Source organism: Galeopterus variegatus, unplaced genomic scaffold (genome assembly GCF_000696425.1).
Source record: "Galeopterus variegatus unplaced genomic scaffold, G_variegatus-3.0.2 Scaffold1676, whole genome shotgun sequence".
NCBI lineage: Eukaryota > Metazoa > Chordata > Mammalia > Dermoptera > Cynocephalidae > Galeopterus > Galeopterus variegatus.
The window spans coordinates 183,236-206,230 of record NW_007727787.1 but is presented as its reverse complement, the minus strand read 5'-3'; the positions used below and the strand labels follow the sequence as shown (position 1 = coordinate 206,230).

At 35.8% G+C, this 22,995-nt stretch overlaps 1 protein-coding gene across 2 annotated transcripts in view; it reads right to left on the bottom strand.

The window, feature by feature from the left end:
• Nucleotides 1-22,995, bottom strand: part of EFTUD1 (elongation factor Tu GTP binding domain containing 1) — a 168,920-nt gene that overhangs the window by 23,724 nt on the left and 122,201 nt on the right. The window contains exons 15-17 of one of the 2 annotated variants that reach the window (XM_008578389.1): nucleotides 14,504-14,635; nucleotides 8,998-9,145; nucleotides 1,936-2,918 (exon numbers count right to left, since the gene is read on the bottom strand). In XM_008578389.1, the coding sequence (XP_008576611.1) occupies nucleotides 1,936-2,918; nucleotides 8,998-9,145; nucleotides 14,504-14,635 (1,263 nt within the window). Of the gene's footprint in view, nucleotides 1-1,921; nucleotides 2,919-8,997; nucleotides 9,146-14,503; nucleotides 14,636-22,995 lie in introns of both variants that reach the window. The other variant, XM_008578391.1, reaches the window with a different exon arrangement.

Genomic DNA, 22,995 nt, shown 5'->3' with positions numbered 1-22,995 from the left:
ATACTAACTTCCCATGAGTTAATGACAAAATGCAATTGTTAAACTGCATTAGAAAAAGAATCTCATATTACACGTGGGAGGTAACTGTGTCTGTGTTCTGTACTGGTTGGATGGTATCTGAGGTGCTATGCTCAAACATGGTTGCTTTAAGAGGGATGCTGACCAGATAAAGTATGTCCAAAGGACAGCAAATGGAATGGTAAAACGGTACAAAAATCATATTGTGAAAAATAGCTGAAGGATCTAGTTTTCTCCTGAATGTAAAACTAGAAAACTAATGCTCTCCTCAAATACATGAAGTGCTCCTACATGGAAGAGATGAATGGTGGTACAAAGGGTTGGAAATTATTCGGAGACAGACTTTTTGCTCAATATAGGAAAGACACTATCTAATCACGGAACTATGAGCTGCCCATCAACAGAAGTATTCAAATAGAGGTGGTAAACAAGAATGTGTCAGGGTGACAGAAACTGGAGAAAAGCTCTCAGGTCCTCTTCAGGATTTGAAGAAATCAAGATTCCTTGATTTTAACTCTACCTCTGCCTTCTTAAATTAAGAAAGTTCTAGATGAAATGAAGAATAACATCTGGGAATGGTACAGATTGGTGTTCCCCACTAATCTATGGATTCCATGAGATACTAATAGGTATGCTATATTCAAATAAGGTTGAAGAACAGTATAGACTGCATGTCATATTTGGAGGTTTGATTCATTGTGCACACTGGCTTTAAGCAGTCTTCCAGTTACCAAATCTATGTACCTTTGTTTAACTCCGCTGCTTTGACATGCTACTATGGAGGTTCAGTTCCTCTTACAGGAACCTTACTGTGACGCAAGCCTAAATTTCTTTTGGGGGATGGGGGGAAGCTTAGATTTCTGTTTTCAGGAATTAGTCAGGAAAAGAACCTTACTAAAAAGAATGTAATTAACCACATATTGACTCAAAGGACCTGGGGAGTAGAGGAAACCTAATAAGTCGGTCCACTCTATCACCTAGTGCTCAATCCTCCTCCATACTCTCCTTAGCACTGAAATGGTTCTGTGATCTCAAGAGAATAAGAGAACTACTCTATGCTAGGCACTGTTCAAGGCACTATATTTGTGTTCTCATTTTAGTATTCACAGCCCATAATGAACTATTATCCTCTTTTCTATAGGTGAAGAAAATAAGTCTCAATGAAGTAATATTGGTAAAAGGTCAAAATAGTTACTAAGTACCAGGGCGCCATGTCTCCTGAGATCCCATAGGCTGCTTCTCCCCAAAACAGAAAAATCAGGAATAGGATTTGATATGATGGTTAGCAGTAAATAAAGTCGCAATTTTCTTCTTCAGAAAGAACCCCAAATGAACAAAAGCCCTTTTGTGTTATGAGCACAAAAACGTTGCCTTATTGTTTGATCATTTTCAGAATTATTTTGGTTACCCAGACTGATATGTTTATTCACTTGAGAAAAAATGCTGCACAGGTTCACATGGTAACATATATGGACAGTTTAAACCTCAGTTACCAGACCTCCCATTAAAGAAAAGATTCTGGGCCAGCCTGTGGCTCACTCGGGAGAGTGTGGTGCTGATGGCACCAAGGCCACGGGTTCGGATCCCTATATAGGGATGGCCAGTTAGCTCACTTGGGAGAGCGTCGTGCTGACAATGCCAAGTCAAGGGTTAAGATCCCCTTATCGATCATCTTTCTTTTTTTAAAAAAAGAAGAGATTCTACTTGTTGCAAAAGAGAAGATCTTTAGCAGTCATATTATTTTCTCTCAAAACTTTAATACTTAAGGTATCAGGCTTTCAAAGATCTTAGTTCCTTAGCAAATTAGAAGAAGACATAGCTCCTGCCAAAAATATTAAACGACTTGAAGTTTCTGGATCTAGGGAACCTCACTATTATTCAGGGCATTTCCCACTGTCTTTACCTTTCCTTCCTTACCGAGAACATCACTGGTGGCCATGATGTCACACGTGTACATAGCAGCCATCAGGCGCTGAGGTTTCACTTGCAGTGCATAGCGACATGCTTCTTTCATGGTGGCAATTAGCTGTCCTGAGAAGGGTCCATAGCAGTCAGTGAGTGAAGATTCTCCTTTCTGGGAAGACCTCTTCTCAAAGGGCTCAGAGAAGCCATCTTGTAGCTTTTGGTTTTCATCTCCATCGGAACAGGTTTTATCTTCTCCCTGCCTCTCTTTTACCAGATCGCTTTGTTCTTCATTCTGGTTATCACTTGCTCCTTGCTCCTCAAACTTACTTAGGTCCCATTTTTCCAGAACAAAACAGACACCCATGAGAGGCTCCTCACACATGGGGCCAGAGAGGGTTGCTAGCTGGAAGCCACTCACAATGCTATTGCCCAGATCTCGGTATCTACTCGCTTCTTTTGAAGCTTTGCCAGCTGGGCCTGTCCATACTGAATTCTGAAAATCTTCACTTCTATTAGCTAGTATATTGGGCCCACATTTTCTTGGGCCAAATGACCAGATTTGGTCAACAGTGTTTCTCCATTTTCTCCCTGTTAGGTGTTGCTCTAGTTTTCCTTTGAATTCCCAAATTTTCTCTTGGGTTTTCTGATGAATCATCTGAGTATTTTTGCCCTCATTCAAAGAGGATGTCAACTGCTCCATAGAACGAATCAAATCACTATTTTCTTCCAGAATCTGAGTGACTTCTTCTGGAAGGGGCATGGCTCGAACACTGAGAGTGGCAAGTTTATTGGGAGTTGTTATGGTGATTAGCCCATCAGAGTCAACTTGGATTCCTTCAGGGATTTTGCTTTGATCTTCTTTTGTTTGGTGTATGACTGCAACTTTTTGTTGTTTGCCTATTTCTTCATTGACCATGTCAACTTTTGGGGGTTTTGTGATTGTTTCTCTGAATGGAATAATGGGTTCAGATACACTGATATGAATCTTTGCAAACCTACAGACAAATTCAAGAGAAATAACAGAAGGTTATAATCAAAATGGCATCAAAGCTCCCATGTAGAAATATTACACAATGGAGATTCTATAAAAACACAGAAACAAAAATTATTCTAGTATGAAAGATCTGTAATTTTCATTACATCACAATTCAAAAACCACTTTGTTTCAAATTGAAAAGGCTACTTCTAATGGGAACAAACCTTCAGGGAGTTCTTTATTTGTACTGGAATTTCACTGCTTTGTTCGTTCTCGAGCTAAATAAACCATCTATTTAAACAAAAACGTTTTGTGTGGAAAATAAATGTTTTACTCAGATTTGACATACAAGTTCTTTAGAATTATATTTGCCAATCTAAGAGTCTAGAAAAGAAAAGCCAAATGATTATAATCCTAAATAGCCACAGAGTAACAGAAGTTCAGGACAGCTAGTCAAATCCTCACAGTATACCTGGGCTTTAATAATGAGGCTCACAGAGAGGCTAACATGATCCAGGAGTTTCTCAAGTGCAGCACTTTCCAAAAGAACTGTCTACAATGATAAAAATGTTCTGTATCTTCACTGTGATTACTGAGTGCTTGAAATGTAGCTAGTACAATTGAGGGAATAAATTTTTATTTTATTTTTTATTATTCCCATTTTACAGATAATAAATTTTAAATTTTATTTAAATTTAAATAGCTACATGTAGCTACTAAGCATTTGAAATGTGGCTAATGTGATTGAGGAACTGAGTTTTAAATTTTATTTGATTTTAATTAATTTGATTTTAAACAGCTGCATGTAGGTAGTGGTTACTATATATATGTATATAATCCATTCCTGAAAATACGTGTGGAAGTTGAAAAAGAAGCTTATCTTCTAAAAGGCAGGTTCTGTCCTATGAGAACTAAAAAAATTCTAGAATTGTATACATGTTCTTAATGTAAGTATAATTGTGAAATTTAACAGTCATATAGAATAAAACAGAAAACAAAAACCTATTGATCTATAACCATCTATCTCAAAGTGAACATCCACGTAAAATACCACCCAGCTCAAGAAACACAACATTCTAACATTCCTACCCTCAGAAGGTCCCACCAGACTTTCTCTCAATTCCATAAAGGTAACAACTACCCTTTTATTGTAATCTCCCCATTTTTGTTTTTATCACCTAAACATGTAAACCTTGTACTCTACAGTTCATTTTGGACTGCTTTTTGAACTTTACATAAGTAGAATCAAACAATTTTTTTGCTTTCAACTTACTTCTCTTGCTGAACATTATGATATGAGATTCATCCATGATTTTACACAGCTATATTTTTGTTCATTGAGATTATGCCACAGAATTCCATTGTAAAAATATACCATAATTTATTTATTTATCCATTTTATTGTTTCAGTTATTTCCAACTTTTGGCTATTAAAAATTTTGTTGCTATGAGTATTCTTGTAAAATACATTTGCCCAGCTTTGTGTTACATGTATATAGAGTAGAAATGGCAGTAGATTTCCAAGCCATAGTAAATGCCTATTTTCTACCTTAGTAGATAATACCAAACCATTTTCCAAAGTAATTGTACCAATTCACATTCCCACTACTTGTGTAGGTGAATTCCTGTTGCTCCACATCTTTGCCACTACTTGACAATGTCATTTTCAAAAATTTCAACCACCCTGCTGAGTATGCAGAGGTATCTCACTTTGGTTTTAATTTGCATTTCATCAATTACTAATAAGTTGAATACCTTTCCATACATTTACTGCCCTTTAGAACCCTGTTCTGGAAGTCTCTGGTCAAGTTTTCAGACCATTTTCTGTTGGATTGTTGCTTTTCTTATTTACTTGTAGAAAATCTTTATATATTGCAGATACATCTGTTTTGTCTTGAGGTTTTTACAAAGGTCTTCTCTAACTCTGTAGTTTGCCTTCTTATTCAAGAAAAAGAATGATAATATTCTTTTAACGATCAGACCTTTACTTTGTCATTAGTGCTTTTAAAATCATATTTAAGAAGCTTTCCCTACCCTGAGGTCTTGAAGATATTCTCTCACAGTATCTTCTAGACACTTCATGATTTTGCCTTTCACATTTTAATCAACAACCCACCTGAAATAAATTTCTGAGGTAGAGGTAGTATGAGGTAGAGGTCTAGTTTCATTTTTTTTTTTAATACGGATATCCAATTTGCCAGCAGCATTTATTGAGAAGTCTTCCCTTTCCTCATCACTCTGCAGTGCCACCTATTTCTGGACTCTCTTCTAATCCATTTGTCTATTTGTTTTTACGTGTGTCAATATCACATAGTCTTAATGATTGTAGTTTTAAAATAAGACTTGATAACAGCAAGAACTCCCACCTAGTTCTACTTCTTCAAAGGTGTTTTGGTTATTATTGACCCTTTGCATTTCCACACAAATTCTAGAATCAACTTGAAAAGCTCCACACATACATACACATAAACTTTTTGAGATTCTGACTAGTATTGCTTTGAATCTACAATCAGTTTGGGGAGAATGGGTATCATTACAATACTGAATTTTTCTAACCATGAAGATGGTATATACCCCCCTCTTATGTTTTAGATTTTTTGCACAGAGGGCTTATAAACATGAATAAATTTTTATTCCTGGATATTTGATATTTTTGTTATTACTATAAATGGCAACCTTAAAATAATTTTCACTTTATGTTTATTACTGGTATAGAGAAATAAAATAGATCTTGCATATTAATATTAATATGGTGACTGTTATGAATTTATTTACTTATCATAATAGTTTCTATAGAATTTTTTGGATTTTTAGTTCATGTCATGTCACCTGCAAATGATGATGGTTTTATTTTTTCCTAACCAATTCTCATAATTTTTATTTTTTATTCTTCTTTATAATGCTGCCAAAAACCTCCAGTACAATGTTAAATAGAACTTATAATAGTGAGTACCATGATTTATTTCTGATTGTAAAATGAAAGCTTTCAGAATTTCATCAGTAAGTACATGTTTGCTACAGTTATTTTTTTATTTATTTTTTATTTTTTATTTGTTTTGTCTTTTTCCGTGTCCGGCAACGGATCGCAACCCTCATTGTTGCCCCCCGTACCGGACCGGGGACCGGCAACGGGATTGCAACCCTCGGTGTTGCTCCCGTGCCTCGCTCAGCCAGTGAGCGGGAACCGGTCTGTATGTGGGATCCGAACCCTCGGGCGGGAGCGCCGCCGCGCTTCCCAAGCAGCGCACTTATCCAGTGCGCCACCAGGCCGGCCCCTGCTACAGTTATTTTGAAGATACTTTTTTTTTTATTAGTTTAAGGAAGTTCTCTTTCATTCCTAGCTTGCTAAGAGTTTTGATCATGCTTGGATGTTGAATTTTATCAAATGCTTTTTCTTTGTCTATTGTTATGATTTCTCTCCTTTTTTCTACTAATCTGTTAAATTTACATAGATTAAGACTTGATAAATTTACATTGATTAAAATTTTTAATATTATTCCAACTTTGAATTCCTTCGATAGTTATAGGACTATCAAGTTTTCTATTTCTTCTTAAGTTAGATTTTTGTAGGAATTTGTCCATTTTCTTTAAAATTTATTTCCATGAAACTGTTCATAATACTCTTATGTTTCTTGGCCCAAGGCAAACTATCTAGTACCCAATTCATTAAGGTACCCTAAACTGCTACATGACAATGAGGTACTTGAGGACACAATGGCCTTCTGTCCACACTATTTGATTCAGCTTTCTCAGAGTTCCAAAACAGCACTTAACTTGTTATATTCATAAAGCACTGCCTAGGCCCACTGACTGGGCCCCTAATTTATCTGTCCACATGCAAGTACTTGGTGTAGCTGACCTCTCTGCTGACTACCCATATATATGGAATAGGGAGATTCCTCTCTACTTGGGCTCTAGGTTCCCTCTTTGAGTTTGACAAAGAACATGGAGCTGGTTATTTTTATTTTTTTTCTTTTTCAGGGAAGGGTAATAGCACTTTTAGAAATTGGAATTTTTAGGAAAAGCAGTTAAGGAACACTTCAGAATTTGTAAGGTATCTTATTAAAGCAGTATACACTTTTTCAAAAGCAGATGTGTTAATTTATTATGTTTGTTTAATGTAAATCTAAATTATTTTTAGGCATGTGGATATGGATATTTATAGTGCCGTTTATAGTAAATAACCATTTATAGTGGTTTCCAGGATGAAAATATATTTATATTTACTAAAATATTTTAATACCATGTTAAGGGCACATTTCTAGAAAACTAATTTCTCTTATTATATAGTTTTTCCCCGTGAGATTAAACAGTACCCACAATGAAAATCATGAGATAAAAATAAAAAAGACTAAACAAAGATATAAACAGGTAACTCTATTAAAATCAGTTTTAGGTTTAAGGGAGGAATATTACTTGAAACATAATTCTAAGTACCAAAACATGATTTTTAAAAAGGAGTTAGTGGCCTGAGAAATGTAAGTCTTTTTAATACGGATTTTAATTTGATAGCAAGGAGAATGAAAAGGGAGAAAGTAATTTAGTTCAAAGACAAAAAAACCCATAATATTTCAAAAGTTTTTTAAAGAAACCCTCAAAAATTTATTTTAAGATACATTACACCTTATGATTTACCCAATTATCATTATTTTCTAACCAATATTAGAAACTTCAAAAAGTCTAAGAAAATGGTGACAAAAGTAAAAGAGATGAAAGATCTACCTTTCAATTTTGTACTCATTATAGCTATAAAAACATTGAAACAAAAGCTACAACATCATCTTAAACTGAAGAACAGACATGAGAACATTCCAAATCTGGTAGGAGTTACCACAAAATCCCACACGGATGGTGCTTCAGCAGCAGCTATTCTTATCCAATTATTATGAGTAATACGAGGAATCTTCAAAAAGTTCATGAAAAGATTTGTATTATCTTTTAATTCCATTGACTATGAACTTTTTGGATATCCTCGTTGTTGTTGTTGTAATACTACCAGTACCAATTTTACTGGGCTGTTGTAAGGATTAAATGAGATAAACAGTGTCTACCACAGTGACTATCATGTAATATTGAGTATATAATAATGTCAATGATTTAGAATTATTATTTTAGTTATGATGATTATTATTATAGCCCCAGAAATTTTAAAAGTAAAAGGAAGGAGGGCCATTATAGGGCAATTCATAATTTTTTTCTCTAGTAAGCACAGAATGTATAGTAACAATGAACACTTTTTATTTGTCGTCCAGGTTGGTAAATGTTTAAAAAATGATAGTACGCAAGGCTGGCAAAAGTTTGAGAAGAGGCACTTTTAAACACCTATTGCTAGTTATAGTATAAATTAGAACATCCTTTCTTAAGGAAAAGATGGATCATAAGCCTTAAAGATACATATACTTTTTGAGTCAGCAATAATACTTCTAGAAGTTTTTCTTAACCATATAATCAGATGTGTATATACAGATATCTGTGTATATTTGAATATGCATAGAACAGAGTGCAGATTTATGAACCTAAATGTAATGGTGGTTATTTCTGCATGGTAACCTAATGATTCTTTTTATTCTCCTGTAATTTCCTATGTGTTGCAATTAACATACATTATCATTGGAACAAAGAGGAAAAATGTTATTTACAAAAAGTGATTTGACATGCCCATTTTATGACACTTACATATCTCCTTCATAATATTAAGGATTTCCAGAAGTATTAAGATTTCCTGAAGTTTTACATTGTAGAGACCACATCAATAAGAAGTCTGTTCTAATCAGTCTACCATTTACAAAACAAGATTTTGCTTTGTTACCCTGATGTGCTGTATATATGTGCATATGCTTAAAGTAAAATACATATGCAAATATGTGAAAATACTTTATAACTCAAGCTAAAAATGTAAAATTATTCAAGTGTAGGCACTGAATGTCTTTTTTCAATTATTAAAAATTAAACCTATGATCCAATTCATATCTGAACCGAGGACATTTCATTTTTCTCCAAAAATAAGCCATAGTCTAAGTTCAACTGGTTTAGGAAATGCTAAAATATCCCACTGATATTGGAGCTATCATTTCTCCATCTCTATCATTTTCACCTACCTTTCTTTTAAGTCATCCAGGCATCGCTGAAGGTGGACTTCCCCTGCTGTGACTAAAACGTGCTCTCCTGTTTCCTGAATTAAAATCTGGACACAGGGATCAGCTTGGTTTAATAGCTTCATTCCTTTCACAAGCTGAGGCATTTCACCTAGGTTAACAAAATGAAATATAAATACTATATAAGGACTAATACAACGGAAAGGCAATCACCATGGCCACTGAAGGGAAAATTACAATAAAATAAACTCTTAAAATAATGGTTTATTTATTTTCTTCTAAATAACACAGTGATATGAAGAAAACCACCTTCTAGTAATTTAATTGTACAGATAGCTAACAAGAGACCCTCACAAGCTTAGCATCAAAACTCCCAAAGCTGATCTATACCACTTCTCCAAACACTCAGTTGACATAAACTACCATCATTATACTTGTGAATTCACCTAAATCTCACTACAAATGTACATACTATACACCTAGAAAGGTAACAAAACACTTCCCCAAACACTGCCTATAAAATCAACAAATAAACAAAAGAAGCATTTAATATGATATTCAAGAAACTGTACCAGAGCCTCATATTAAAAAGTATTTGTTGAACTGCTTGATAGAACTGCAGATTTTAGAATACCCTAACTAGCTACTCACCCAGTGAGCTGCTGGCACCTTCTTCATTGCATAGTGTTGATGCTTTTGGTACCTGTTTTTTCCCTACAGTTCACAGGAACTGAAGGTATGAATGGGGATTGTCATCTGTATCTTGGGTTTAGCTACTTTTGCATTCCTTTCCATATACTTAGCTGCTATTGTTCACTCATGGCAGGCCAGAGGAAGTCTCTTGCTTGGCTTTGAAGGCATTTTTATGCAGTCTTGTTTCAATTCTACATTTGAAGGAAAGATCTAGTAATTCCTCAATACGTGGTTTTCAACACGCCAAACAAACAAAACCATAGAAGCTTTCTGCAATGCAGTGGTTTTCAACATGACTTACTAAAGTTGATTAATCAGGGGGCAGGGAGAGAATACTAGATCTTCCATACCTATTTTTTTTAAAATAAAGTTGTTCTAATAATAACTAACACTTTATATAGTGCTAATAATGTGCCAGGCAAGCACTTTACATATATGAACTCTTTAACTATGAGACAGGTATGACACTGTTCTCATTTTGCAGAAGAAACAGGTACAGAGAAGCTAAGGAATTTGTGTTCAACTTTACAGAGCAACTAAGTGTCAGAACCTGGCTTTGAAGCTGTGCAGCCAGCTATAAAGGCCATGCTCTATGGATGGACGTCAGCACCCTCATAGGTCAGGTGGTCAAAAGCCACACATAGGATACATGGAATCCTGAGGGAAGACAGGGACAGAGATCTCACTGTATGCAGGGGTGACACAGACATCTTCATTTGTTCCTTTTCTGCATAACGTAGTCTTCTTTGCCTAATTAACTGGATTTACAGATTCTATCTGGTGTTAACTTAACCTTCACAGAATGTGAAACTTGGCTCAAAAGGATTCTTGTGAGGAGACTACTGATGATATTAATAACACAAACACAAGGAAACAATAAAAAATGACAGTAAAGCTTCTTGTCAGCTATCAGCCAAATTACAAAGTAAAAACAATGGCTATCACCAGGATAATATCCTAACAAACACTTAAAAAATATATATACATACTTAAATCTGTCTCTTCAAGGTAAAGGTGACAGTTTAACAATAAGGGAAGAAGAAATTTTTTCAAAAGAAATTTGAAACATGGAGACAACTACTTGAAATTAGATATTAGAAAATATTTCCACTGATAGTCATTTCATTGCCAAAAACAACATGAACACCTCTTGTATAAAACCTCTTAAAATTCAGAGGGTGATTTTCCTAACCTCTTTAAAAAGTCTTCCAAATGGATAGTTCGTTAAAGAAATAAAAATCAATACCTTCTAATTATTATTTAAAAAACTGAGTGACATCAGGAAAAATGGATATTCACTATCTGCATTTCATCAAAACCGTTATACAGTTGGTAAATGGGATTCTAAAATGGATACCATGATTTAGTAAAGGCAGTCAATGACGCATTTCTTCCACTTAGAGTATGTAACTTTGTGAGGAGCCTTTTTCAGTGATTAACAGCCATTAAGATGAAGCATAATAAATGGAACCTAGAAGCAGACCTTTGAAGAACTATATCACAAAATGTTAAGGAAACATCTTCAAAAATACTGAAGCATTACTGTGGCAACCAGCCTTCAAGAAGGCTCCAACCATCCTCGCCTCCTGATATTCATGTGCCTGTACAGTAGCCTCCAACAGTGGATCAGGGCTGGCCTGTGTAATGAATAGAATACTGTGGAAGTGATGATGTGTGACTCCCAAGGCAAGATCACAAAAGGTACTGGAGCTACTGCTTTAGTGTTCTGGACTGCTGGCTGAAGCCAGTTACCATGCCATACTGCATGACTCTCAAGCAGCCATGCGAAGAGGCCCTGTGGAGAGGAAATGAGGTCCCCAGCCAGCATGGGTTGTGAGCCCATGTGAGCGAACCACCTTGGAAGTTTACTTAAACTTTCAAATTGCTACAGCCTAAGGTGATGTACGATCACGACTGCTTGAGAGACCCCAAGCTAAACCCCTTTCCAAATTCCCGACCAAAGGAACTGTGAAAAATTGGTAATTATTATTGTTTCAAGCCACTAAATTTTGAGTAAAGTGTTATACAGTTTTAGATAACTAATAAAATTGTGAACCACAATCATATGTAAATGATATATATATCTATATATACATACTGTGCATAACTCCATCAAATACAAATAAAATTAGTTATTTCATTTTAATCTATATTTTAAAACAATTTCTATTTTTGTATGTTTTATAATGTACATGAAACATTAGCACAAAAATTCATGTATCTATAAAAGCATAGGTATAGAAAGCTTTTTTTAAAAAAACTGATATGGAGAAAGGATGAAAGAATTCTGGAAACCAGTGACTCTGATCTCAGATAGGTAGGATTTCTTGAATTCCTAAAGGTGAAGACCCAGAACTGTCTCTGTGGCAGAGACTCAAATCCTGACTCCATCACTTAATAACTGTATGGCCCTGGGCAAGTTAATTAACTTCTCTAAGGCTCAGTTTCCCTCAAGTGAAGATGAGGATGAAAATAGCACCCTAATACATAGGGTTGTTGTGAGGATTAAACAGTAGGTGTGTGGCATACAGTACAGATCAATGACATGATGAAAATAATAATGGTTTTGGGATATTTGTAGTTCTCCGTGTTGAGTTTTGAGAAGACTCTGTGGGTGTGGAGCAGAGGGTGGCCACCATGATATTTTGACCCTTGCTTGGGAAATCAGAGAAAGAAAAGTGGGAAAATAAAAATGCTCAGGATTTCCTTCTTCCCAAAAGAAGAATAAAATGCTGTCTTCTGAATTAGTCAACCCAGTTTGTCATGATGATGAAAAAGAAGGGAGGGTCTGAGGACACATGTTCTATTCAAGAATAATGATGGATCTGCCTAGTACTTCTCAGGGACAGTATTATTAGGAAATCTTGGTATAATAGGTTGGTACATCCCAATAGTCATTAGACACATAACCCATGGAGAAATGGGCTATTGCCCCAAAGTAAAGATGAGCATAAGATACTAGCACAAAGAGTAAACAGACAATAAATATCCTCTGAGGCCTCACAGGAATGGGGACAGCATTAAGGAAGTTTTTCCAGACATTCTGAATGTAAAATAAGATGCTGACATTGTAAAAATATCAAGAGGACAGAACAATGAGTATAAAATTCAGACACTGAAACAGACAAATGGGTAAATCAGTAACATCATCAAGAAATGAATGGCAAATCCACTAAAAAAAATATTAGATAAAAAAAAAAGTAGCAGTGTTCCTTTTAAAATTATAAAGAAAACTGTGTGCCCCTTCTAACCGTTTTAGTTTATTTTTTACAAAGTTCAGAAAAATTCAGTGAAACACATGAGGAAATGCACTTTGACTTCCAGATGTATCCATAATTCTATTTATAAGACTACCTTGTTTATAGGAAGTACAGGAAATTAATCTTACTGCAAGTCCATTAGGGGTCAGAAAATGAGCTATGTACTAGGATCCCTCATTTTTGGTACCAAAGCTATATAAAGGTGGTTCTGCTGACCCTTTATGGGTAGGCTTTTACTTGGCTTGGACAACAGAATGCACAGAATAGCACACAACTATCAAATAGTCTTTTAAAGATTACAAATTTCTATTAAAATATTATGGCTTAAATCATCAATTATTCATTAATTCCTATTTTTAAAATTTAGATGCAAATGCAATACAGAAAAACTAAGTAAGAAATAAGATATAAATAAATACTATAAACAGCTAAGAATAAACCATGGTTGCCAGACTCAAATGTCAAAACTTAAAAAAAAAAATCTAAGCTTTCTTGTACTATATGTACTTCTTAGGGTTGGATGCAGTAGCCAGTGCCCAGAGTCAGCCCAGCAGGTAGAATAAAAGAACAAAACCATGAACAATCAGGATCTGGACAAGTCCACAAAAAGGAAGCGGGATTTACACAAAATGGGGTAAACCCATGCAGCAATCAAGGCACTGTGCCAGCCCACAATGCCAGACCAGAAAGAATGCCTGTTTCTGAGGCCCAAGGCAGATGGCTACTTACTAGGACTAAGCCAAAAGGTCAAAGATGGAGTCCTCCTATTTGCTCTAGGGTTTCAGGGATACTCAGTGGTTATGGACATGTCTTAGAACTTGAAGGAAGGATGAGTTTTCAGAAGGCCCCACTCTGTGGGGAGGAGGGATACACAGGTATAGGAGCAATGAGGCCATTACACACCTCAATCAAAAAGTACCATTTTACACATTTGTTCTTTGGTTCCCTTAAAGCACGGTTTGGAGATTCTTCACTGACTACCACTAAGTACTGGGAACAATAAAGTCACAGTGATTAAGGGGTTAGCAACAGTCATGGGAAGTGAAATACAAGAGAGAAGGATTAGCCAAGCAAATAGTATAAGCCAAAGACAATGTATTTGTTATTATATGGTCAGGCATATATGAGTCACATGTGGCCAGCAGGAAGTGGTTTTTAAGCAGACAATAAATGCTCACTGTCCAGATAATCTAGCAAACCTAGAGGGAAGAGGCAGGTGATGGATTCTGAACCAAGAAGCTTGATCTAAGATTCTAAAAAGGAGTAACATAAAACAGTTTTGCTGAGCTACAACTCTGTGCTAGGGTCAGGTGGGATGCAGAGATAACCCTGTTTATGGCCTCAAGAAGAATACGGTCTCCCTGGACAGCAAAGGCACAGACTGTGCCATGTTCCTAAGAGAGAGGTTACTTGCCCTTTGAAGAGTTGCTTTGTTATTTACCTGAATGAAAATTCCCAGGATACTGAGAAGCGAATTGTGAGGAATCAGGTATTAAACACATGTATTTAAAAAGTATAACGAACATCACATGCTTTTAAAAACAAGGTCATCTTACTTGGGTGTTTTGGTTCAACAGCAACTCTCACAATAGGGGTGGCTTCGAAGTTGAGAGGTATAAATGGTGGGCAGGATGGCAGGCTACACAGTGTTGCAGATTTCAGCACAAAGTCTTGAAGGCCACCTATTCCTGTAGGGAGACAGGATCCATAGGGTTAATAAAGGATGATAAATTCTGATTTTACATTAGGAAAATAACTACCATCAACCCAGTGTATATTTCACAACACTTCCAAAATGTTGCAAGGAATGAGGCAGACCTGCATTGTGTTTTTTGTATACTTACATGGTATCTGATTGCTGTCAAAAATACAAAAATTCTGCTAGTTTTTTTTCCAGATATACAAATCCTATTATATCAGGTACATTTGTCTGAAAACACTGATTATTTCTAATTATAACTTAGTTGTTTTTTTAAAAATATATATTTTATGAACATGACTCTCTACTAAAATAATATCGTCTGCAAAATCCACTTGCATATGGGTAAAGGAAATTTAGAGACTTAAAATGTGATGTTGCTATGGAGTACCTAACCCTAAGCTATTTCCCACACTACTCCAATCCTAGAAGAGAATCCCAGACAAATGTACCAGATGTAATAGTATTTGTACATCTGGAAAACAAAAACTAGCAGAATTTTTGTATTTTTGACAGCAATCAAATACTGTTTAAGTATACAAAAACCACAATGCAGGTACCTAATCCTAAGCTATCCTCCATACTACTCCAATTCTAGAAGAGAATCCCAGTCAGCACCACCCTTCCTCCACCTTTCAAGCTCCTGGCTGATGGTTGCATGAGACTCTAAAAGGTGCATATTTGCCTTGAGCAAAGGGGAACAGAGAGAATGTCTGTTAAGCCATCCCTAAGCTATCCTTCATACTACTCCAACTCTAGAAGAGAATCCCAGTCAGCCCCACCCTTCCCTCGCCTTTCAGGCTCCTGGCTGATGGTTGCATGAGACTCTAAAGGGTGCGTATTTGCCTTTGAGCAAATGAGAACAGGGAGAATGTCCTAGAAAGAGAGACGAAGATACATAGTGAATCTCACATTCATAGCATAAGTACACAACATTTTAGAACAAATTAAGAAACATGTACAAGGACCATTTCTATGCTTTTGGGTAAAGGTAAAGATTGAAGAGGGTATAAAAAGAGAGGTTACCTGCTTTAGGGGAAGGTGACAAAGAAGAAAGGGGCAGGGATGTTTAATGAGTATCTACATTTGCAACTTAGGCTTAGAAACAATTAAGGAAAGGAAACAAAGGAAGCCACTTTACTCCATTCAGTTGACAAGAACAGGGCGCCAGGATGCCACCCAATCGCAAATCTGGCTTGGTGGAGGGGGAATGAAGCAGAGGCTTGGGGCACACCCACTTAGAAGGCAGTTTAGAGGTTTCTTGTCTAACTACACAGTGTAGAAACCCCCAGCAACAATCCACCTGAACCTATCCAGAATTCACCACCTCACTACATTAATGTATAGTTCCAACTGTAAGAAAATCTTCCTTACATAATGTTAATACCTGTCTTCCCCCCATCTCCATATATTGTTCTTAGTTCAGCTGTCCAAAAGTTGACAGAAAAAGTGTTGCTTCTACTTTCACCAACTACCCTTTAAATTCTGAAGGCATTTGTCAGATCCTTTTCACCCTGTTCTGCCTCACACTAAACTACATTAGCTCCTTTAACTGTTCAGCTCAGGACATGACTTCCAGATCTTTCCTGTGCATAGGATCCTCTTAGGACTAGAGTCACCAGGATATTAAATTCCCCATGCCTGCAGCGTACTTCTTTGGTCAAGGTCTAAATTTCTTCTTACTGTACCTCTTGGCCCAGCACACAGAGGGGTCTATACTTGGCTATAGCTTTTGTTTATGTCTCCCACTAGTGCCATGATATAACAGATCTGGGTCTGCCCAAGTTACTACCAACTCTACTAGAAATAACAACATCTCTCATGAGGCCAGGGATTTAGGAAAACCCCACAGTAAGTATTCCCTTTCAAACCCCACCCCTCCTGCTTCTGACCTCTGACCAGCATCCATTTCCTTCCTGCACACACAGCACATGGTTTCAATGAGAAGATGAATGCTGGTCTTTCCTCTACATCACCAGGGACACAGGCTGCAGATGGTTAGTATATTCTGAACACTGTCTTTCTGAACTTCTGCTTTGCATTTTGCTGTTCCAATTACCAAATCTACTTTTGCTATTTAGATATGACCAGATTTGTTAACGTGATTATAATTCCCCCCAAAAAATGGAAAAGAAAAAAGTCAATATCACAACATTCCTAAGATTAGAAACTGCAGTTATTTGAGGGGGGGAAGGGAAGAAGGAGGGAGGTTAGGGAGAAATTGGTTAATGGACACAAAGAATGAGTACATTTTATAATGAAGACTATCCCAACTATCCTGATTGGATCATCACATACTGTACACAAACACTGACAGTCAACTCTGTACCCCACAAATATATATAGTCAATTATGTTTCAATTAAAAATATATATAAAATTTTAAAAAGAATTTATAGAAAAAGTAGTGCTCCAAAGGCAGTAAAAACTTCATTGCCTGTATTATATATCACCATTTTTACTTACTTTTAAATATAATATAATTTAATTTAATTAGTTATTTTTGGGCTTAAAACAACAGAAGTTTATTGTCTCAGTTCTGGATGCTAGAAATTCAAAATCAAGGTCTTGGCAGGGCCATGCTCCCTCTGAAACCTGAGGAATCCTTCCTAGCCTCTTCCTAGCCTCTGGTGTTTTCAGCAACTTTTGGCATTACTTGGCTTGCAGCTGCATAACTTCAGTCTCTGTCTTTGTCATCGCAAGGCATCGTCCCTGTGTCTCTGTCTTCACACAGCCGCCTTCTTATAATGACACCAGTCTTAAATATAATTTTGAAACCCAGGAAAGGGACCATTAAGGTATCTTGTTGAATCACAATAAAATGATTTAAAAATCACTTTGAGAATTTCTTGATATATTATAATTATTAAGTGTACAACTTGAGAATGAGGGGCATGTTCCTGCTATGGAATCATTTCAGGATTTCTGGGATAGAAATTACTGTGGCACTGATTTGTTTCTAGTCACTATATTTAATTTATTTTCAATTTTCAAGGATTAAAGAAGGCGCAAGTTTTTTTTTAATGTTTATCAAAAAAGGGCATATGATTTTTTAAAAATGAGAAAACAGATTGAGGAATATAGAGCTAAAGCAATTTATTAGACAGCAAGAATTCTAAGCTTATTTTTATATAAACACCAGTAACTTTTGTCTGCTTAAAGATAAATGACCCCAGTTCCTTTCTGATCCTGCTTCTTCTCTATACATCAAGTAAAATTACACAAATTAGCATGTGAACTCTATCTTACAGACTGAGGCAACAAATAACAACATCCAAGTAAATGCTGAGTTCTTACTGGGTACACAGGCCCTTGCTATGCTGTATACAATACCCTTCAAATTCTTAATCAGAAATTAGTATTTTGTGAATACCAACAAGCCAAAATTTTTTCCAGGCTGTCCTTAAAGTTTCCCTTAAAAAAGAATCCCAGAAACAAACAATATTAAGGAGATGATCTTACAAGATGAGACTGAAAATATTGTGTGGAGCTTGAGAGATGGATTGGCCTTCTGTTGAAAACTTTTTTTCTATTCTTAACAACTCCCTGATGCACAGGTTGAATCAATCTAAGATGAGGTTATGCTGGCAGGCAGGAAGATGGTAAAAACATTACTGTATACTAAAACTGCTTTCTGTATATGAGCCTGTAAGCTGTCTGGAATTAAAAAAAAAAAAAAAACCAACTTTGTGGGAAAATATGTTAATACTCTAGCTAGAATATGGTCTCTTAATCATCAAAGTTTTATTTCAAACTGACTTTAACATTGCTACACTCAAGAACCATCGACCTGTTCCTCTTAACCCGTTCAGGCCAGAATTAATTAATTCCTTTAAACCTTTCCAGTACATGAAAGTTATGTATCATGGACATCCACACAGCCTCAGGTCTATGACAGCAATAAACATCACTCTGGAAGGGACATGAAGATTTCTTTTAAAGTACATGTTCACCAGGTGGTGGCAATTTGGAGAACCCTTGGTTTTGGAAGACAACCTTCTACTCTAGGCCCTTCAGTCTTTGGATACCAAAGAAGCCCATATCCTCTGCCTCCAATTTTATGCCCTGGTCCTGTATCTTTCATTGAAACTCAGACTCAACTACAAAGAGTATTAAGGAATCCACTCACTTTATAACTCTTGTCATGTAGGTGAGAAGTCATAAATATAAAATGGGCATTTTCCTAGTATCTCCAAAGTGGACCACTATTGCCTAGCTAAGATTTTCAGAAGATGGGTCAAGTCTGTCTATCATGCTAAAAAAGTCCATTAAATCAACTGCCCTTTATGTTCTTGGTGTTATGGGAGGCCCTAGGGAAAAGTCTTGCAACAGTGACATCACCATGTTATCATTTTTTTTTTCTTCTCATAGAATCAGATGGAGCTAATAATAGTTCTTAAGCAAGTTACATCAAGATCTGTGGGCCCTTTTCTCAGGAGAACTATAGTAAGTGAGGAGAAAAAAATAACACCCGAATAATGAAAAACAGTTTTTTTTTTTTTTTTAGAGTTTTTTAGGCTTACTTTCTTTGTCTGTACTTGAGAATAGGTGGTAGAAACTTGCCTCTCAGTGTTCTGAATAAAGTAAGAGAATTGTAACTGTATATTACTATGGGGTTTCAATTTATATCCCAATAAAGGATCATACGGGAGCCAGACCATCTCTATTCCTGACCTGGGGCTTGGCTCACACCAAAGGAATTACACGGTTTGGGGGGGAGGGGGATCTAGTATTGAAATAATGGAAGAAATTCCATCTTAGGCCGAGAAGCAGAGAAGAATACCTAAATGCTGCCGAGTATTGTATCCCAAAGCAAATAAAAGGGCAACTTAAAAAGCCTTCTGCTTGTCTCTTGGTGTGTCATACTACAACAAAAAGTATTTACAGAGTCTAGTCCAAGGGAAGAAAGGTACCACATAATTAATTAAAATATTTAAAATGTTTTCTATTAGAACAGAAATAAATGTGAAGGACTGATAAAAATTAGTCATGTAATGGTGGAGAAGGGAATTCCAGGCCAGTCACAGCATAGACAAAGCCCTGGCGTGTTCTAGGAACCTAAATAGTTCAGAATACCTGGGGCACAGAGTACAAGTATGGCAAAACATGAGGCTGAAAGTAACAGAGCTACATGATTAAGGGACCTGAACATCATGCTAAGAAGTTTAGATGTAGAGGAATTAGAGACAGCAGTCAAATCCTGGTGGTATGTTAGGAATTGGGAAGAAGGGACAAGGAAGAAACAAGGATAAAATCCAGATTTCTGGCTTGGACATCTAAGCAAATAATTACTAGTTCAAAGCATTTCTCTACTCTTCTTTTAGGTTTATAATTTTTTACTATCATTTTTGTTAGTTCTTTAATAAACATTTTAACTCTATCACATTCCCTTCTCTCCCCACTTCCCCTTGCCATGTGATGCCTTCTACAATGTTATGATGCAACAAGAAGGCCCTGACCAGATGCAGTCCCTCAATCTCAGACTTCCCAGTCTCCAGAACTGTGAGCCAAATAAACTAGCATTCTTTATGAATCACCTAGTCTGTAGCATTCTGTCATAGCAGCACAAAAAGGACTAAGACAGAGACAAAGGCAACAAACAGGCAATTACAATACAATGTGACAAATGTTATAAAGGGAAAAACACACATTTCGCTTATGTGAAGAGAGGAACTGAAAGGTTACAGGTTTCCTGGAGAAACTGACATACAGGACCATGGAGACAAAGATGCAGAGGATGTGAGAGGGAGTGCTGAGGTGTGGGAAATGGCACCATCGGAGGCCCAAGTGAGAGACCGTTATTATTGACAGCTGCAGTGTACAGCATAAAGCATGACTGACAAGATATTTTCATCCCATTCATTCCCACTTCCCTGAGATCTTGCAACTCCCATCAGTTCTTGTCTTTAGTCAACATGTTTTCTTGTTATGTTTTTGGAATCAAAGGGACTTGAATTTTATTACAGCTCTAACTTTATGCAGTAAAATGGAAGTACTGGCAGTGGTGGTTATAATGGTCATAGCAGCAGTAGTTTCATTAATAAATTTGTTAACCAAATTTAGAATTTCTTTTGGCGTATAATATAAACTGCATATTAATGTTTTGATACTGATAACTAGTTAACTATAAAAAAGCCTGTAATAACGTCTTCACAAGGAAAAAATTCATATTCATAATCAGACCCATTTATGAGCTTTGTATCCTGTCCCACTGACATAAACATATTTTGTATAGTGACATATGATTTTCATTCCAATTCCAATGATTTAAGTAAATGGGTGAAATATAAAAATTCAGCATGTAAGAAGCATAAAATGCTTAGTACAGTTGAAAACAATGCTGTAAATTTATTCTAAGGCAAAAAAAAAAAAAGGAGATATCGCTTTACACAACAAGGAAATCATAACTGATTCCTTTTACCTTTAAACCCTAAATATTTCCAATTAGAAACGAAACAGAGTCACTTCTGGATGAAATGGTCACTTCAGCAAGGTACAAAAAAGATCTTGATTGAAATGATCAAAGAAATAGATAACTAATGAAAACCTGAATAAATAGGTGAAATGAAAGAAGGATACCTCAAATTGTTAGCTTTGGATCACATTAAAGGAAAATAGTCAGGGTCAGTTCATAACTCCCTTTCTGAAAAAGTAGTACAACTTCAGGAAAAAAATGGCATAGACAGTGTAGTGATGGGAATCTGTTAGACAACAGATCAATGGAAAAGAATGATCCTAGAAACAGACAAGTCAATGTGTGAGAATGTGGAAATGAAGAAGGAGCAACACTGACGGGACAGAGGGCCTATTCGGTAAACTGTACTGAAACAATTAGTTAATGAAATGGGAAATATAATTGTATTTCTATCACATACCATCTAGAAAAATTAATTTCATACAAATCAAAGACCTAAGCATGAAACATAAAAATTAAAAGCACAAAACATATCATAAATCTTACTATATCATTAAAAATTTTATAAAAAAAGATACCATAAACAAAGTTAAAAGCTACAAAATAAGAGATGTTTTAATTCTAAGTGAGACAAAGAATTATCAGTATATATAAAGAACTAGTACAAATCAATGAATAAAGACAGACAACCCAATAGAAATATAGGCAAAGAATACAGAAGAGACACTAAAAGAAACAGAAGCATTAGGTAGTCAAAAAACACAGAAAACAGAATCTTAATCTTAATCATGTTAATAAGGTAAATGCAAATTAAGACAGTAAGATACTATTCACACCAACAAAACAGGTACAAATCTGAAGAAACCATGTGTTGCCAAATATGCACAGTAAAAGTAGGTCATGTGCACTGTAAATTGGAATAAAAATTGTTTCAAATATGTGGGATAATAATTTTGCAAAATTCAGCCAAGTATGACCAGACTATGTGACTCACCAATTTGATTTCTAGTTATATATCCCAGAGCAGTATTGAAAACAGGCACAAAAGTGTACCAACGGTGGTACAACACCTTTCTAGATGATTTAGTAACTGGTGGGGGCATGTCTGGTTGGGGGCCTACTACTTGCATTTGTGGGCAGGAGCCAATCCTTGCAATGTACGGAAATGTCCCATACAAAGAATTACCGCCTTTGTACAGCTTTTGAATAGTTTGCTGGACAAACCTGTTAATAATAATCTGAGCGTAAGTCTAATTCCATTTTAATAACATACTATTTTTTGCAGCTTGATACACACTGAATTTTTAGGAATGGAATTACAATGTAAATCAAAGGAAGAATGAACTTGTTCTGAAAATGAGCTGTTTACCATTTTACCAACAGCCAAACATGGCATCTGAGTCACCAATACATCTGTATCAAACTTCATCTATTAACTGACATATAAACATGGTGACTGCAAGAATCTGACTTTATTATGCCTTCTAGCATAGTAAAACTGTAATATTTACATACTGAAATGCACTTTATTTTATTGTAAATTATTTCTCTTTTATTTATCCTCTGCATTATAGTTAAGGTATTATACTGATGTGTTTGAAATTATGTAGGCAGGCAGACTATCTTTGAATTTCATTTTTGGGTGGTAAAGGTAAAGAAGATTTGGATTTGATAGGGTTAAGAATTACTGTCCTAGAGAAACACATTCATGTCACAAGGAAATATGTTCAGAGGTGTTCAGTGTAACATTGTTTGTAATAGAAAAACATGAAAGCAACCTTAAATATCCATCAAAAGAAGATTGGATAAATAGATTATGATAAATTCATACAAAGAAATAATTACTGAAAAAATTTGGGAAACATGAAATAGTACACAAACATGAAACGGTACAATAAGGATGTTATACAGGGTCATGAATAATATACTACTACT